This window comes from Corylus avellana, chromosome 5 (genome assembly GCF_965113065.1).
Source record: "Corylus avellana chromosome 5, dhCorAvel1.hap1.2, whole genome shotgun sequence".
In the NCBI taxonomy this organism is placed as follows: domain Eukaryota; kingdom Viridiplantae; phylum Streptophyta; class Magnoliopsida; order Fagales; family Betulaceae; genus Corylus; species Corylus avellana.
This window is the reverse complement of record NC_142494.1, coordinates 4,837,917-4,857,326: the sequence shown is the minus strand read 5'-3', so window position 1 is coordinate 4,857,326 and position 19,410 is coordinate 4,837,917. Positions and strand designations below refer to the sequence as shown.

General features: G+C 36.2%; 2 protein-coding genes across 2 annotated transcripts; both read right to left on the bottom strand.

Annotated features, from left to right (window-relative positions):
• Positions 1-778: 778 nt before the first annotated feature.
• LOC148585257 (exocyst complex component SEC10a-like) lies at positions 779-4,820 on the bottom strand. The gene is made up of 10 exons (XM_088516682.1): positions 4,721-4,820; positions 3,907-4,016; positions 3,732-3,806; positions 3,465-3,566; positions 3,291-3,341; positions 3,118-3,212; positions 2,681-2,691; positions 2,330-2,449; positions 1,977-2,068; positions 779-1,287 (listed from the first exon to the last, which is right to left on the bottom strand). Exons 1-10 carry the CDS (start codon positions 4,818-4,820, stop codon positions 1,231-1,233), a joined length of 813 nt encoding a protein of 270 aa, XP_088372808.1. The 3' UTR covers positions 779-1,230.
• Positions 4,821-9,815: 4,995 nt separating this feature from the next.
• Positions 9,816-18,112, bottom strand: LOC148585256 (putative F-box/FBD/LRR-repeat protein At4g03220). Its single transcript, XM_088516681.1, has 5 exons — positions 17,060-18,112; positions 16,311-16,493; positions 15,482-15,761; positions 12,110-12,302; positions 9,816-10,632 (listed from the first exon to the last, which is right to left on the bottom strand). The coding sequence occupies exons 1-5, from the start codon at positions 18,110-18,112 to the stop codon at positions 9,816-9,818; spliced, it is 2,526 nt and encodes an 841-aa protein (XP_088372807.1).
• Between the last annotated feature and the right edge of the window lie 1,298 nt (positions 18,113-19,410).

Sequence of the window (19,410 nt, the reverse complement as noted above, 5' to 3'; positions counted from 1 at the left end):
AGGTAATGTAAACGGAAACCATAGTCGACGCTAATGGTTAACCATTAGCGTCGACTTAAAGTGGACGCTAATGGTTAACCATTAGCGTCCACAAAATGGACCCTAATGGTCCTAAAAAATAGAAAATAAAAATTCACTATCAGCGTCCAAATCAAAGTGGACGCTGATAGTTAACCATTAGGGTCCACAAAGTGGACCCTAATGGTCCTAAAAAATTTTTAAAAAAAATTAACTATCAGCGTCCACTTAAAGTCGACCCTAATGATCACTTTTAACGTCCACTTTATCGACCCTAAAAGTCAAAATTTTTTGACCCTAAAGGTGATGTAAACGGAAGCCATAGTTGACGCTAATGGTTAACAATTAGCGTCCACTCAAAGTGGACGCTGATAGTTAACCATTAGCGTCCACTTTGTGGACGCTAATGGTCCTAAAAAATTTTAAAAAAAATAATCTGCGATTGATCGCACAATCGTGTGTGATCGATCGCAGTACCAGAAGGTTTTTGAGATTTTGCGATCGATCGCACGTGGAGTGCGATCGATCGCAGTACCAGAAGGTGTTTGACATTTTGCGATCGATCGCACGTGTAGTGCGATCGATCGCAGTACCAGTGGGCTTTCAATAATTTGCCATCGATCGCACTCCAAGCAGACCCAGGGAACCAAATTACTTACATATGCATAAATGTGATTACATAATGAATTATTATTTTTGATAAATACCTTATAGAGCAGGGAAAAATATATAACAAGGACTCTGAGATTAGTGTCACATGTAACTCAAAATGCAAGATATCTAATGCAGTGACCCAAAACAAAATGAAATGTGACAAGCATGTTGGACCTATAGACAGAGTCAAAATGCTTATACATGATGATGTGTCTAACACACAAATTTATGATGTTTTAGGGCTGCCCTTACAAGGGATAAGAAGAGATGGTGGTGCAAATTGGAAAGATTGAACCATTTTCAGTTTATATTCCTCCTCTTTTTTCTTTTTCTTTTTAATTTCTCTTATTCAGTAAGCTCCTGGACCTAGAGAATAAAAACTTTAAAGATAAAAATGATACAAGAAGATCTTAACACGAAGTTGAGAAACTATGGATAGTATTAGTCACCAATAGGATAACCCAAGCTGCAACAATTACCACATTGCTAACTCTGATGAGGTTTTACAAGTACAAACCTTGATAAAGAACTGGTCAACCCTAATAAGGTCAGAGTGGTTCAAATGTCAGCATCATGTATCTTCATTTCCTCCTTGAGAGCAATATCCCTCAACCTCTGCTCTAAAAACAGGTAAACTTAGTCTTCATGACAGTGATAAAGATCGTAGATTATAGAAATCATATAAGTAATCCTGCGATTGGTATTAAATACATACCTTAAGCCATGCAGAAACAGAGCATGTAAATGCCCATTTGGTAAACAATAAAAATTAAAACCACTTAATCACATTTTAATGTGCTGACCCATTTGGTAAACAATAAAAATCACCCAGCATAGTCTAGACATCTATGCACTAAGACTACTTGGGCATTGGGATATTAGAAGCTTCCCTTTGGAGGGGGAAAAAAGAAGACTACCATGGATAATGGTCTTATAGTGAAAATAGGGCCTTCAACACAGTGAAAGTACAGAACATATCATGAATAGTGGCTTAAAACTACAAAACGATACCTATCATTGCAAACACAAGCTGAAAACCATTAATACAGGCAAAGTTTAAAAGTTTAACACCTCTTGGAGAAGACTACTATCCATTAACACTACTTCACCACATTACAAACTATTCTAAATGCCCACAATCGACTTCTCTCAGTCTTCGTATATAAGAAAACCATGAAAAGAGAGAGAGAGAGAGATGAAGAAAGAGTGGGAAAGAGGGAAGGAAGAGCTACTTAATGAAGCTATTAACTTTAAAATCAATAATAATTAAATTATTACATATCAGACCTAACAAAAGTATTTACCTGAGATAAAATTTTAGCACATTCAGCCATTGAAGACAATTCTCTCCACTGTGATGCTGCATCAAAACGAGCAAGCAATCTGTTCTCCAGTTCTACACAAGGACAAACACCACTGAAAAGGATAAGAAAGCCTATGACTCCAAGCGCACACACACACTTACAAGTAAAAAGATAATATTAACTTCCAACTTAAATTTCAAAAGACCTTGTATCAAATAGCAATTATAAAACATTTGGTTTTCTAAACATTTTTAAAAGACACCGGACTTCTTAGATCTCTTATGCAGTACAATATATGATTTTGATTTTCTTGAGGAGTCAATACGTCCATTATTCTGTAAAAGTTACCCTACCATTACAATAATCCTGCAGATTAGCAACCGCAACTTCCAATCCTCTGCTAGCAGCAGCATTCCCCATAACTGGCTGTGCACCTATTCCTTGTCTTCCAATATCTTCCTCAGCAAATGACCCTAAAATCAATAGAAATAGCAAGTTGTTTACAAAGCAGTGAAAAGCATACAAGTATCACACAGATAATTCATCTATGAAGAAATAATATCGGCAACTTCTCTAACATTCTTGATATGAACTGTAGCTTGCCATAAGCATTTGAGAAATAGTTATCTCCCTACCAGAAATGAAAGACCATACTCATTTCCAACAAAGTAAAATGATAGATCATTTGTTTCTGTTTATGTTACGCAATTTTCTACTAAACATTCATTTTCCGTTAGTTTTCAGCCCTCCTCAGTCTTACAACAACTTACAAAGAGGCCGAATTTTTTTTTATCTAATGCTTTTCCCAAATTTTATGTAAAACTTATGAAAAAGTTCCCCCCCCCCCCCCCCCCCCCCTTTCCAACCCAACCCAAAAGCAAACCCTCAAAAAGCATGAAGTATCATGAGGTTTTTGACAAGAATGCAAACAAAGTAAGTCTCAAAATTCTTTTGGCTTTAACTGAAATGGAGCTCGCAACTAATTCTAGTAACAACAGAATGATACCTGATTCTGTCATGAAAAGCTGTTAAGTTTAGAGAGAACATCATCATGCTTATGCAAATGAATAAAAGGTCCTCATGAAAATTATGAAAAAATAACTTTATGGGTAACTAAGGCCATCTTACGCAATTTCTGTGCGCAATTGAAGCAGCCTCCGCAACACGGCTGTCATCAGAAAATAGAGGTGAAAGTTCCATTAGGTCTCCTGGGCTGCTGTTGAACTCCATCAAATACTACAGGGATTAAATTAATAATGCAGTTAGCACGTTCTAACAAAGGATATCATAAACTAAATGATCAATTGACAATACCTTTATAAGCTCTATTGTTTGACTAGCAGTTTCTCGCTGAGCATCTGCACTCTGACAAGAAAACGCCATATAAATGAAAACATAAAATAACAAAGTTTCAATAGAGATGGTGATAAAATTGTATTAACTACAAGGATCATAAGCATATGGCAATGAAGCATGGGAAAACTCTACCTGCAAATGATCTCCGATCTTTGCAGCAGTCTGTCCAACACTTGAAATACGTGAGTCCAACCTTGCAAAGCTATCAAACAATCCATCTACACCTTTTTCCAGCTGAAAAAGAAAAGATACAGACAACCATCATTTTTTTTTTATAAGCAAAGCAAATTCATTAAAAGCACAAGGGACATATAACCATCATATGTAACTCAATTTTCAGATTCATGGGAAAACTCATTACGTGTATCACAATTCAAAGCAACACTTCAGTTAACTAACCTCAGCGAGTGTCTTGCGGTGCTTAGAATCTTGGACAGAGACCTCCTTCTTGAGATTGTTGAGTCTACCATCAACCTTCAACCAATATGAAAAGAAACAGAAAAATGAAAACCTTATCAAACCAACGATTATTTTTAGACTCTGCGTTCCATAACCTACTGTTTCAAAAACATACCTGTTTTCGAAGATCAACCAACTCCTTATAAGAATCCTTGAATAGGCCCAAGAGCTTATCCACTTCAGGAAACAAAGGGGCAGCCGATTTCGCGGCATCCCCTCTTAAATCTAGTAATTATTAGATAATTCTTCTACTCACATTATCTTCAGCATAAATAGTCGCTGGAATTTAATGACAAGATTATTTGATGAAAATTCAATGAAATTAAAGCTCTCCCCACCAATGACAACATTCACAATCTGTCAAATCCTAAAAAAGATGCATTCTCTTCTTATAATAAACCAATATTGAGACATGAAAGAAAAAACCTTAGTGAAAATAATAACATAACAACAAAGCTATGTACTAAACCATAAACCATAAAGCCCAAACTTCATTTACAACAACCAAACTCAACATGGCAGGCCCTATACGAAAGCAGGATAACCCCGACTTCCCTATAGAGGTGTGCTCCCCTTCACTAAATTAATTCCAAATAATTGCATTCACGAACCCGTCTTATAGAGCTCTTACATTCCTTCCAATTCCACACTATTCAAAAAGAACAAACCCCCAAAATCATAAGACTCTCCTAAGCACTCATAACCCGCCCTATTTACACTATTTATTTGGAAAATCCCACAAACAAGAGAACAACAAGGCAACCCCCACAAGGTTCAATCATGATATCTTCTAGTCTTCAGCATCAAATAACGCAAACCAACTACTTAGAACTCATTTACAAAGATTAAGGCAAGTTCAACAAAGAAGTTTGTAACATTCAACCTCATGGAGGTCCAGTCATCAGAAGCCCAAAATCAAGAAAACTAACATCCAGTAAAAAGGTTAATTAATTTCACAAATAACTCTATGACCCAGTCGGGTTCAGAGCTACTCGGCTTGACAAAGATATGTAGAAAACGAGGATCCATCTATCTATGCGGAAAAGGAAATGACCAAACTCAAAAAGGGATTTGCAAAAAATAAAAGAAAGAGCTTGCAAAATTTGGAATCCAGATAGTTAATAGACCATAACCTTATATATATATATATATAAACATCATTTATAAGAAACAGATCATAACTTTCTTTGAAACAAAACCTGGTACGAGTATGTATATTGTATATTAAGACAAAGATGAAGATGAATAGACAATTAACATACCATAATCAGAGACCTAATGATCGCTCAAAGAGTGACATAGCGATTGCCTGTTGAAGAGGCACTGCGAGATTTTGAGAAGAACAGCTGCTCCTTCTCACCGATGGCTAAGAACTGATTTTTTTTGCCCTTTCATCTTTGTCTCGCTCTCTCTTGAGCGACCGAAGCACGAGATTTCTGGCCGAAAATCCAGCCAGCCTTCAACCTCTCTCTCGCACAGCTCTCTCTCTCTCTCTCTCGCTTCATCTCTCTCCATAACGTTCTGTTTTGGAGTGAAACTTAAGGAAAGAGAAAAAAAAGAAGAGGTGTTCTGTTTTGGAGTGAAACATAAAAAATGGTCTGAAAATTTCAGATATCCCGCCACTGGATGGCGCTTATTTTTCGCACTCAATAGGGGCGACCTTAGTCGCCCCTAATGAGCCTCAAAAAAATTTTTAACAATAGGGTCGCCCCTAATGAGCCTCAAAAAAATTTTTAACAATAGGGGCGACCTTAGTCGCCCCTAATGAGCCTCAAAATTTTTTTTTAAAAAAAAAATTATACTTATAATTTTTAATTTTTATTTATTTTATTTATTTTATTTATTTTTGTTTTTCTTTATTTTCTCCTGTAATATGTTTTTATTATTATAATATTAAGTAATAATTTCCGTTTAATAAAGATCATTAAGTTGATATTTATCTTATAATTAATTCTAAGATCAATACAAAATCCAAAGATAATATAAGATCAATATAACTAATGCACTAAGATAATATAAAAAGCTTATAGTTCAATTGAATGTTCGATTGAACCTTCAATTGTATTCAGTTTGATCGATCAATTGATCTTATCACTATCAATCTAACTAATTCATTAGAATCAATCAGATGTTTGATCGATCAATTGATTCCATTACAATCAATCGAACTAATTCACTATGATCGATCGGATTTTTGATCGAATGTTTGATCCTATCACGATTAATCGAACTAATTCACTATGATAGATCAGATGTTTGATCGATCAATTAATCCTATCACAATAAATCGAACTAATTCACTAGGATCGATCGGATGTTCGATCAAACATTTGATCTTATCACGATCAATCGAACTAATTCATTAGGATCGATCGGATGTTTGATCGATCATTTGATCCTTTCACGATCAATCGAATTAATTCAACTTCATTTTCAATTGTTTCAATCTTTTTATTTGTCTTTAGTTTTGTTTCAATATATTCATCATATCATATATATACACTATTAGATATGTAAAATTTAATATGAATTATGAAATGGGAATTAAGAATTAAGTTTTCATTCGGGGAATTAAATCCCATTGGTTAGAAATCATTTGGGGAATCCACTTAAAACTGAAGTCTTCAAATTAGTCCGAATGAAAACTTTATCCTCCAAATGAAACTCCTAACCAAATGACAAATATATACAAATTAAAATCTTTCTTTAGGAGGATGGAATTGAAATAGAAGAATTTTTCCTTTTTTTTAAAAAAAAAAACATATATATATATATATATATATATTGAAACAACTGTACATATGGAATATTAAGTGAAAGGGAGAGCTTTACTTTTACGGTTAAAATTTTATTTTGTTATATTTAACGATGCATATTGTGTCACTTTATTTGAAAATTTTAAACAATGTAGTGATATATACACAATTTTAGTGGATGCTATTGGGCACCAAAATTTTTATTTTTATTTTTTTTTATTATTTTTTTTTTCCCTACCTACTCTTTAGGGTCGACTTTGTCGACCCTATTACTTAGGCATTAGGGTCGACTTTCAAAGTCGACCCTAATGATCACTCTTCAGCGTCCACTTTGAGTGGACGCTATTGGTGAATAAAATTATTTTTAATTCCTCCACATACTCTTTAGGGTCGACTTTGTCGACCCTAATACTTAGGCATTAGGGTCGACTCTAGAGTCGACCCTAATGATCACTCTTCAACGTCCACTTTGAGTGGACGCTATTGGTGAATAAAATTATTTATTTATTTATTTTTTTTAATTCCTACACATACTCTTTAGGGTCGACAAAGTCGACCCTAATACTTAGGTATTAGGGTCGACTCTAGAGTCGACCCTAATGATCGCTCTTCAGCGTCCACTTTGAGTGGACGCTATTGGTGAATAAAATTATTTTTTTTTAATTTTTTTTAATTCCTCCACATACTCTTTAGGGTCGACAAAGTCGACCCTAATGATCACTCTTCAGCGTCCACTCTATTGGTGAATAAAATTATTTATTTATTTATTTTTTTTAATTCCTACACATACTCTTTAGGGTCGACAAAGTCGACCCTAATACTTAGGCATTAGGGTCGACTCTAGAGTCGACCCTAATGATCACTCTTCAGCGTCGACTTTGAGTGGACGCTATTGGTGAATAAAATTATTTTTTTTTAATTTTTTTTAATTCCTCCACATACTCTTTAGGGTCGACTTTGTCGACCCTAATACTTAGGCATTAGGGTCGACTCTAGAGTCGACCTTAATGATCACTCTTCAGCGTCCACTTTGAGTGGACGCTATTGGTGAATAAAATTATTTTTTTTTAATTCCTCCACATACTCTTTAGGGTCGACTCTAGAGTCGACCCTAATGATCACTCTTCAGCGTCCACTTTGAGTGGACGCTATTGGTGAATAAAATTATTTTTTTTTTATTTTTTTTTTAATTCCTACACATACTCTTTAGGGTCGACAAAGTCGACCCTAATACTTAGGCATTAGGGTCGACTCTAAAGTCGACCCTAATGATCACTCTTCAGCGTCCACTTTGAGTGGACGCTATTGGTGAATAAATTTATTTTTATTTTTATTTTTTTTAATTCCTACACATACTCTTTAGGGTCGACTTTGTCGACCCTAATAAGTAACCATTAGCGTTGACTTGGAAAGTCGACGCTAATGGTCTTTTTCCCGCCTTTTGAATATTTCCCGCGAAAATATTAGGGTCGAGTTATTAGCGTCCACTGTAGAGTGGACGCTATTATTCATCTTTTGGGTCGGCTATTAGCGTCCACTTGGATGTGGACGCTAATACATAACTATTAGGGGCGACTTTCAAAAGTCGCCCCTAATAGTTGAGTATTAGGGGCGACTATAAAGTCGCCCCTAATAAGTCGCCCCTGATGAGTCAGTTTCTTGTAGTGTGTGATACTTCCCAGCAACAAAGATAGCACAATATACTATAATTGCGACTGTAATTAATAAAACTGTGGGCACAAATAAAACACATTTTCTAGAGCCTATAAGCAAGTATAAAAACCGCAAACAAGCTATTTTATAAGATTAACTATAACGCTCCACTCCAATGATTATTGTCCGCTTTTGGCTCTCTGAACCAGACTTTCCTACTCTCACATAGGTTATCACAACTTTAAAACATGTTGTTATCAAGAAGGGTGCAATTATATATATAAGCACATCTTCATCCTCATACCCACACACTGAGGTATTGATGGTGATTCACAAATATCGCAAAACAGAATGTGATACAATGACATAGAATCCAATAGAAACAAAGACAGAGGCAATGGGCTACCTACTCTTAATGGTCAAGGCGAACCCTTTCATTCCGAATTAAAGAATTCATAATGAATAAAATCTCCCTAAGTAGGATTTGAACCTACGACTAGTTAGTTAACAGCCGACCGCTCTACCACTGAGCTACTGATGAACAACGGACGATTAGATCTCACAGAGAGTTCAATTCCTGTTCTCAACCGATGACCAATATGAGCTCGAAGTTTCCTTCGTAACTCCAAGAACTTCTTTATAGTGGCTCTGTTCCATGCCTCATTTCAGAAGGAACCTCAAATCTGCTCTATTTCATTATATTCCATCCATGTTCCAATTCCATTCATTTACTATCTTGCAAGAGAAAATCGACCGAACTATTATTTTAATTATGCACTCCAGAAAGGGCCAGCGATAGGGTGGAGTGCTGGAGGAAGGTAGCACACGTTGCATAGGGTGCTCCACGTGACAACGCGTGTGATACATGCGCCAGAGAGTAAGATCTACTCTCGGGTGCGTGTAGACCACATGTCAGCACATGGTGCTCGTACAGTGGCATGGCTAATGGTGTCTGAAAGCTGAGAGACCCAAGATTCTAGTGGAGCGGTGCTTCTTTGGGTGTGGCTTCTTGAAATTTTGAGATCGGATTTTGAAAAGGTTTGCAGATCCATGGCAGAGGACAACCGTATGATGCTAAAGCCGGGCGACCAGCAGTGGAGAATGGGTTGGTGGTGCTTTTGGACAAAGAGAGGACCTCCAAAGAGGCGGATAACACCACCGAAGCGGCAAGAAGGGAAGGGGGAAGTAGGGGGAAAAGGGTGGGAGGAGGGAGCCGCGAATCCCTCCCCACTAGATTGCCGGAGATTAAAGGGGGATGTTTTCTCTTCTGTTTCTGGAAGAGAGAGAGCAGAGCTTTTTTCTAATATGTTTTGCCATCTAACACACAAAAATTAGATAATTAAACATAGAAAAACTGACCTTTGCCGCACATAAAGATGTAATGTTAATATAAAGTTTTTGAGTAAAGATGACCTCGGTTTTGAGTTATGATGACCTCGGAAGAGAGAAAGCTGATTGCATGATTAATCTTTGCCGCATTAATGTTGAAACAATAACGACGAGAAGAAATTATAGAAATGGGACAAGTTTTCAGGACAGGGAAGCTTTGCACTGAATATTTCCTAGGAAACTCATTATTTTCCCATCAAAAAGTCTCCAGCTTCGGCGCAAAAATCTAGACGCGACTTTCATTAATCCTGGAAGTGGAAAGGCAGAAGGAAGGTATCACTCGCAAATTCTTTAGTCTTTCACCTGCAGAGATGTCCAAGACACTCACCATCGTGTGTTCAACTTGTAAATCTTCAAGCTCCGGGCAACCAATGTTGAGATGAGTCATTCTATTACAATCATGTGCCAATCTCTTTAGAAGAGGGAATGAAGAAGCCGAAAATAACGCAGCCGAAATATTGTCACAAAAACGCGCGTGTTTCCGTGTCAATGCCTGCAGTGGTCGAAGGCCACCGGTTGTTGTAAAATCAGAATCTCCAATTAGGCCGTAGGGATAATAATGGATTTTCAGTGTGAGACTTTTTAGTGAATCGCAATCGAAAAGACCAGGAGGCAAATTAAATCGATCGCCAAGTACCGCGACGTCCAGCTCAAGTTCCTCAACTCTATGTCGTACCAAGCGGCGAATGCAATCATGCAAACAAGTCAAACTCAGATGTCCTCTAATGCGAAAAACCTTTATATTGGAGTTTGCATGTCGACGGGCCAATACTGTTGTTATGAATTCCATGGTCTTTTTAGGATATCCCTCATCGAATTTCGAGAAGTCTAAACAAGGGAGCGTAGCCCAGAGATAATACCACCTTGTGGATAAAACGCTGGTTTGTGCTATGGATTTAACGGGCAAAAGGGAAAGGATGAGGTGCAGAATGTCATCTGAGAGATTGCTTATCATGTCCTCCTTATCTTCCACCGCCTCTTTTAGAAGAAGCTTTCTTCTCCTTGATGCCCTGGTTTCCGTGCCTGCACGTACGGTTAACTGACTGGATAATTAAGGTTTGTAGGGATATAGAAAACTGAAGGGACCAACTCTACGTGAAGCACCGGCTGGCGGCTCCAACTTTTTCCACAGCTTGGCTATATATATATATATATATATACTTTATCCACATAAGCTACCTCTAATACCACCATAATTAACATAGATATAGCTAGAGATTTTATTTTTTATTTTTTTATATTTTTTGATAAGTGATATAGCTAGCTAGAGATGATTTCGTGAGACTAGTAACACTCACTATCATATGAGATGATTTCATACTGTAAATATCTTCTAGCCAATGCATTCCCCTTTTGGAATATTCTTTTTTGATCTTTGGCCAAACACTTCCTTCTTATTAAATATCTTGTTGAATATATTGGAGCAAAAGAAAGATAGAGAGAAGAGAGAGAGAGAGAGAGGGGAAGCATATAGGACTACATTATATTGAGTCTGATATATTAATGTGATTACAGAGGCTTCCATAAATAGAGAGGCTATGAGTAATAAGCAAGAAACCCTAAACTAATTAAGATAGAGAATAAACCCTAATAGAAAAGACAATAAACTTTAGAGAATAATATAAAATATTCTAACATTCCCTCCAATGGAAGCTTGAGTTTGGGAAAAAGAAAGGGAAATAATTTTTTGTTTTTTTTGGGTTTGCTAGAAAAGTCGCCGGAGTAGTGGCTAGAGGGTGGCAGCCGAAGGTGGAGGCCAGCGGATGCTGGCTGCCGATGGTGGTTGCTAGTGGCAGTGAATGATTTGGGTCATGAACTGGGACTAAGACTTGGGCTGGAGCCTTATTGAATAAATTTTGATGGATTTAATCATTGGTGGTGGGCCAATTTGATTGGGCCAAAATTGGCCAAAACTCGTGGACCATTGAATAGGGTCTGACCCGAAAAGAAATGACTTGGGTCTAACCCGGTGAACTAGGTTGACTGCTTTGGACCGGGTTGTAGGAATTGACCCGATTGGCCCATTCGGCTGAATGGGGTAAGATCTTATTTGTTACGGATCTGAGTGAACCGAGTCTAACCCACTGAATCGAGTTGACTATTTGGACCGGTTTGAGAGTAAGCCGGGTTAGAGACAAGGGGTGGCTGAAGGAAAGGAGGCAGCCTCACCTGCGGCTGCTGCTTTGGCGTGTGAAGCCCACGAGTAGGATGCTCTGCCGACGCGTGGAGGCTCATGGAGGCTCAACTCCAGGACGGCTGGTGGCAGATCTGTAGAATGGTCTGAAAACCAGGCTGATCCACCAGACGTGGTGGCACATGGCGGAGGTTGGAATTCCTACAGCTTCTCTAGGAGGCACGTGTGGGCGCATGCACGCCTGGAAGATGCTCAAAATGCACAGATCCACCGATCTGGGGCCAAGACACCACTTTTGATGGTTGATTGGCCGAAAGGAATCACTGTGGCAGCGCGTGAGGCGCTTGGAGAAACTGCCGGTGGTGCGTAGCTAGAGACAATACTACCTTGTGGATAAAACACTGGTTTGTGCTATGGATTTAACGGGCAAGGGGCAGAGGATGTGGTGCAGAATGTCATTTGGGAGATTGCTTATCCTGTCCTCCTTATCTTCCACCGCCTCCGCCTCCTTCGGAAGAAGCTTTTTTCTCTTTGAAGCCCTGCAGGTTTCCATGGTTGTACGGGTTTGGAGGCTGGAACCTGAAAGTTTTATACGTGATAGAGAAAGCTGAAGAGCCTGTTAACCAATCTACCAATTATCACGGCAGATTCAAACTCAAGCATATCTCCAATTCTATCAACACTTTAATGATACAAGAGTCCATCTCCATAGAAATTAACCTCTATTAGATAAAATAGTATCAACTTTGAATTTATCTTAGCCTTTTAAATATCTGAAATAAATCTTCAATTTAGTTTCAAACATTATATACATGTACTCAAACTCTCAAATGTAAAGTCTATTTATATTAATGGGTTTGGTGAAGTTGGCCAAATTGGGTTTGCTTTTAATTTACGTCTCTTGCTTGTACACTTTCTTTTGTGTTTAATTTAATTCTTATTAATCCAAAAAATTAAAAATATTGGCACAAAAAAAAAGGAAAAAAATACATTTTACCCTTCAAGTATCGACGCATTTGTGTTTTAACGTCCAATGTTTAAAAATCAACGAAAGACCTCTTGTATTTGAGGTTGGCAAAAAATATCATCCGTCCATCAAATCTGTCTATTTGGACGGAAACCAAGTCACGTGTGTGGCACATGACATTTTTCAACCAAAATTTTTGAAAAATGCCCTCAGGGTAAAGTGTAAACATAAATGATTTTGGAGGTAAAGCGTAAACAAAATAAATAAATAAATAAAGCTTAATTATGTAAAAATAAATAAATAAATAAGTGGATAATGGCGGAGCCATCACCTTAATTGGGTCAAACCACCCCAAACCAGCTAAATGAGGTTGGCTCAGCCAACTCCAATTAATTAAATCCTTTTGGGGTGATTAGGGTCTGGGGTGGTTTCGGCCACCCCTGTTATAAATTGTTATAACTTACTTGCATAAATTATTTAGCTAAAGTTTATATGGCTTGTGCAGAATGAAACCTAAATAAAGAGGGCGTTGAAAGCACACAAGAAGAAATGGTGACACATGCAAGTGCTAGGGGGCCACGCTCCGGCCATGTTAGAGGAATGAGGTGTGGTGTCATATATACCTACCTCGTCAAGTTCATCTCAGATGCGTTACATGCACCACCCACTCCCATGACCATGACGAATTCAGGAGAAAATACCAGAGATTGGAAAAGGCACAACTATCGCCACAAGAGACAAGAGGCGAACTGTGAGATATGCGGGAAGAAACAAGCTAAAATGTGGGAATTCGAAGATATATATGAATATGCTAATGTGACTTCTAAGATATATATGAATATGCGAAAGGGTTAGAGAGTCTTTCTAATATAATTTATTTTTTTCACACATACACATATTATGTAATTGTTAGAGTGGACATGATTACGATTTGAAATTCTTTTCTTCCTAGCCTCCTAGGCTTGGAGGTGATCCAAGCCAATTTAACTTGTGACTAGACGTGGGTATCCGTTATATATAGTGGTAACACTAGAGGTATTTTCGAAATATTAACCGAAATTGTTGTTAAATCCGTTAATTCACCAAATTCATTTCGATAAGAATAAATTTAAAAAAATTTTAAAAGACAATTTTGGTTAAAACTGGTCGATTAATCGGTTAATAGTGGGTTTTTTTTTTTTTGTAATTGGGCTGATACTATTTGTAAATGGGCCAAAAATTGGTTGTTTTGAACCTTTTAGAGGCCCTCTTTTTTTTTTCTCTCTTTTTTTTTTTCCTTTTTTTTTTTTTTCTTTTTTAACTAAAACAAGAGTTTATTCTTAAACATGCAAAACAATAAAATCGTTTTTTTAGGCCTAAATGATTTTTTTTAGGACTAAACAAGTGTTTATTGAACATGCCTATAAGCACCCTTAACATATTCATTATCTTAGATTATTACAAACAGTCACTAATATACATAAAATCAAATGAGAACTGATTAATATATTTTAGGACGCTGCCCTACAAAACTTTGGCGGTTAAGTCAGTTTCAATTCGGTTCGGTTACTGAGGTCGGTATAAATTTTTATTTTGATTACCAATAGCCAAAAGCCAGTAAAGTCGGTAAGCTAGCAGTTGATAGCAGTTTGGTGACCATCGGTAGACAGTAATCGGATATTTTGCCCACCCTTTTGAGTAATATATGTAGGTATATGTTGCAGGTATGGTTTTTGGTTTCTGTGAATATTTTACTAAATAAGAGATTTGCATTAATTTGGGTCAGATTCGAGTAGTTGTTCTGGTGCAATGACCCCCCACGGGAAAAGCCTGTTGTTATTTTCTAAAAACTTGATCCCAATTTTTGTAGGAAATTTGGCATAACTATCAGGTCAAAAAACTTTTGGGTTCTATTATACTCCTTTTGGGTAGTATTATATATTAAGATATTCAAACAATTTTGGTTTGTATTATATTAAGAGATGCATACAGTTTTGGATTAAATTTTGGCGGTCTTGAAACAATTGTGTTATTTATTAAACCTCGATTAACATGTTTATCAAGGTTAAAGAACTTTGAATAAACAATCTAAGGGAATAAAAATATATAACACAATTTTCATTTTAACTATATGCAAGATGAGAAAAGAGATTTGCTAATTAAGGCTAGTTCTTTGTGGCTTATCTCTTCATCATATACATGTTTCGAGCATTGAGCATTCATATCCGGCTCAACAAAATAGCCTTTAGTTGAGCCATAATGTTAAAAACACTCTCCATCCGGCTCAGCAAACTAGCCAAGAGTTTGCTAAGGAGATACAGTGCTCAACAAAGTTGTTGAGCACTGTAGCTCAACAATCTATAATTTTATTAATAAAAAAATTATTTCATCCTCTCTCCTCTAATTAAAAATCATTTAAACTTCTTTCCCCTCACTTGTAGAACAACACAAAGAACAAAAATTAATAAAAATAATAAATTGTAAATAAAATATTAAAAGGTGATAGTTAGAATGCTGAGCGGAGTGTAGATACTTTAAAAAAGTTGATAGCAAAAATAGAAAAAAGTGATACTTTGGCTAAATTTAGTTAAACCGTTGTTGAGCTGAATGTGAATGCTCTTACTACAAAGGAGAAAGCAAAAGGTTCTTCTTGGTGCTTATTGTCCAGCCCACCGATAATTTGTGAATCTGTGCTTCTCTAGAAGAAAGAAAGAGACAAATTAACTTGCGTATATGGAATTTGGCTGATATTTTATAGCATGGTTTTAGCAATAAAAGATACATGTTGGAAAACTTTGCCTAAATAAGGTACCTCTAATTGAGATTTTGACATGGGGAGACCCCCGCGGAAAGCCAAAAATAGATTCTTCCTTCCACTCCTGGTGGTTTGAAATAAGAGTAACTTTTTCCAAGGCATTCCCATGCTTTAGTAGAAATCTCGTAGCAATAATCACGGTCTCATGCATCGAAAAATGAACATGAATCTTCAACACCTTTAGGTGATCTAGGAAGGATCTTAAAACTTGAGCTTCAGATTCCCAGTATTGTTCTTCAGTGTAACCAGAGTTGTCCAATAAAGTTATACCCCATTTCTGAAATGACATCAGAACAGTAGATGTTAGACTAGAATAGAATTTTTACCGCTTGGGGAAAGGGATTTTGGTGGATTTATCTCGATCGCAAGTCAATAAATGCAGCAGTGGCATTCTACCTTTGTAATGTGAATCTCCAGCAAGATAAGCCAAAATAGATACTGAAAAACTACAAATTTCTACTCTACCTATTCATTTTTCTATACATCCTTCAACAGATTCTCTATCATATTTTTTATTTTTTTTAATATTATTTGTAATTCTTAGATGAGGGGGGAGAGAGAGAGAAAGGACTATGACAGAGAAACTAGAAGAGGATAAATTCATATTATATTAGTAGAAGTTGCTACAGTAAACTTTAATTACGGTAGATCAAATTAAATGAACACCCTCTATTTTGAAAGAGAGATTTACTGGAGAGGTAAAGTGACTCATAAGAACTAAACATAACTATTATATATGAGCCACAAAAAAGATCTGCTATGCTCTAAAATATGCACACAACCTAAATTAAGAAGTAAGAAACCCAATGGATTAAATTATACTCACATTATCTCTTGTTGAGAGCCGATACTGACCAATTTCAAGATTGAGAACCTGAAGAAAGGGAACATTCCTGAGTAAGCATACTATTCCAGGGATTTCACTTTTATTCAAACAAGTAAAAACTTGCAACGTCCTCAATAATGGAAACGGCCGAAGACCACCCTCTAAATGTATAGCAGGAAAAATCTGCATCAGACCAAAAAAAAAAAAAAAAAAAGTACACAATTAAAACTTGAGCAGGTGATCACAATTATGCAATCTGCATAAAACAATAAGAAAATAATATTATGTTGCACGTACAACCAGTGGGATCTCTCACCTAAGAAGGAAAGCCAACTGGCCTTTTCAAATTAAGATTCATTCCATGCACAAATTATTTTTCCTACCTTAAAGGAAATATATTAAATTGATATTGTATGTTATTTAGGTGATTGTAATCAGGTTTGATTGTAATCAAATCAATCAGATTTGTTTACTATACTTATCTATTTCAATTCTCCTATAAATAAGAGGATTCGCATTGTCATATCAATGTTTATTTCTGCTATTTATTTATAATTTTATATTTCATAATGAATTTCTTCAATGAAGAGTGCAACTGTTGTAAGTATACATATAAGCATATTTCTATCTCCATACTAATTGATGAATAAAGCAATTAGATAATTAAACATAGACTAACACTTGATCGTAAATGATTGCAAACAGAAGAATATTGAAAAGCATAGATAATTAAAAATAGAGAAACTGACCTTCGTCGTACACATATATATAATGTTAAAATAAAGCTTTGGAGAAGAGAGGACCCCGGATAGAAAGCTCATTGCATTATTAATGTTGATAGGATCATCACGAGTAGGAGTTATATGAATGGAACACTTTTTCAGCAAAGGGAAGCTTTGCACTGAATATTTCTCAGGAATCTCATTAAGTTGCCAACAAAAAGTCTCCAGCTTCGGCGCAAAAATCTTGACACAACTTTCATTCTTGGAAGCGCGGAAGGAATGTATCACACGCAAATTCTTTAGTCTTTCACCGGCAGAGATGTCCAGGACATTCATCGTCGTACGTTCAACTTGTAAATCTTCAAGCTCCGGGCAACCAATATTGAGACGATTAATTCCTATACAATTTTTTAGAGTCAATCTCTTTAGAGCAGGGAATGAAGAAGCCGAAAATAACGCATCCAAATCCTTGTCCATGAACTGGACGCGTTTCAGTGACAATTCCTGCAATGAAGGGAAGCCACTGGTTCCTGTAAGATTATATGAGTAAACTTTAAACGACAATCTTGTTTCCAGTGTGAGACTTTTTAGCGAATCACAAGTGAAAACACAAGGAGGCAAATAACATATTTCATCACCCAACGACACGTCCAGCTCGAGTTCCTCAATCCTATGTCGTACCAGTTGGCGAATGCAATCAAGCAAATAAGCTAAACCCAGATTTCCCTTAAAGCGAAAAACCTTTATGTTGAAGTTTGGGTGGCGAGCAGCCAATACTGTTTTCATTATCAACTCCATGGCCTCGCTTTTTCTCTCATGCCTATCCTCCATACTCAACTCGGAGAAGTCTAAACAAGGGACCGTAGTCCAGAGATAATTCCACCTTGTGGATAAAAGGCTGGTTTTTGCTATGGATTTAACGGGCAAGAAGAAGAGGATATGGTGCAGAATACCATCTGGGAGATTGCTTATTCTGTCTTCCTCCTTATCTTCCAGTACTGCCTCCTTGAGAAGAAGCTCTCTGCTCATTGATTTACTGGTTTCCCTGACTGTACGGATCTCCTCCTTGAGAAGAAGCATCTCTGCTCATTGATTTACTGGTTTCCCTGGCTGTACAGGTTTGGTGGGTTAACTGGGATAGGTTTTGAAGTTTTATTAGGGATAGAAAAAAACTGAAGAGCCCAACTCGATCTATGTGAAGCACCGGCTGGCGGGTGTTAGAGATATATATTCTAAATAGATAACATTATTGTATTCTAATTAGGATTCTAGTTCAATATAATATCACGTATCAATACTCTTGTAAAGGTTATATAGAATTCAATGTTATCTCTTAGAATATGAGATAAATATTATCTACTTCTTGATCATGATTCCTCTTGTGGCTAACTTGGACATGGTCTTTATCTCTAACAGGGGTGAGAACTGTTTCTTGATTGACTTATATTTCCTTCAATAAGTCAATTTATATTTTCTTGTATAAGTCGAATTGTCTTAATTTTAATTAGGCTTATTCAAGGCCCTTTTTCTACACAGTTTAGATACACAGTTTAACAGTTCTTTCTTAATTAATTAGGCTTTCAAAGTTTCAATCAACCTTTAGCTTAGTTGGGCTTGCGTTCTAATTTACGTCTCTTGTCTTGCACTCTTTCTTTTGTGTCTAATTTTTGTAAAACTTTATATATATATATAAGTATTTACAACTTACGTACTATTACGTGTATTAGCATATGTATTTACAACTTACTCACTAAAAAAATAAAATAAAATAAAAACTATCAAAAAAAAAATTTAAAACCCTCCAATCACATGTTGATAAATGTCAATAAGTTATAAAAAAAATATTTAAATGTCTAACATTTTTCGTAATATATTAACCGACTTGGTGTCACTCCTCAACAATTTCTTTACTGTTACAATTTCACGTGTCCCACATTGGTTTTTTTTTTTTTTTTTTCCCACATTGGTTAAATACTTAATTATGTGTATATAACATTTTAAGTACCCTTACCTTAGAAGCCGGTTTTCAATGATAAATTATACCTAAGGTTAATTTGTTATAACTACCAAGTTGATATTGAGAATTCAATCTTTTCCAAAACTAGTCATTTTTTTTTTCAAAAGCCTTGATAAGCGCCAAATGTTGCACATTCAAGTCCTTAACTCGCATATGTTAATTTTTTAGCATTGTTATTTATTATTTGATTTTGTGTTTTTAGGTTCCTAAGGAAACATGCAATTAATTTTATTGATTTTGAGCTTAAAGCACACTTTGAAAAGACTGATAAGATATGGTTAAACTTAACCAATCATAGTAGATGGCTTATATGATGTGGTTAAGTTTAATCAAATCAAGGAAATGATTAAATCGAAATTTC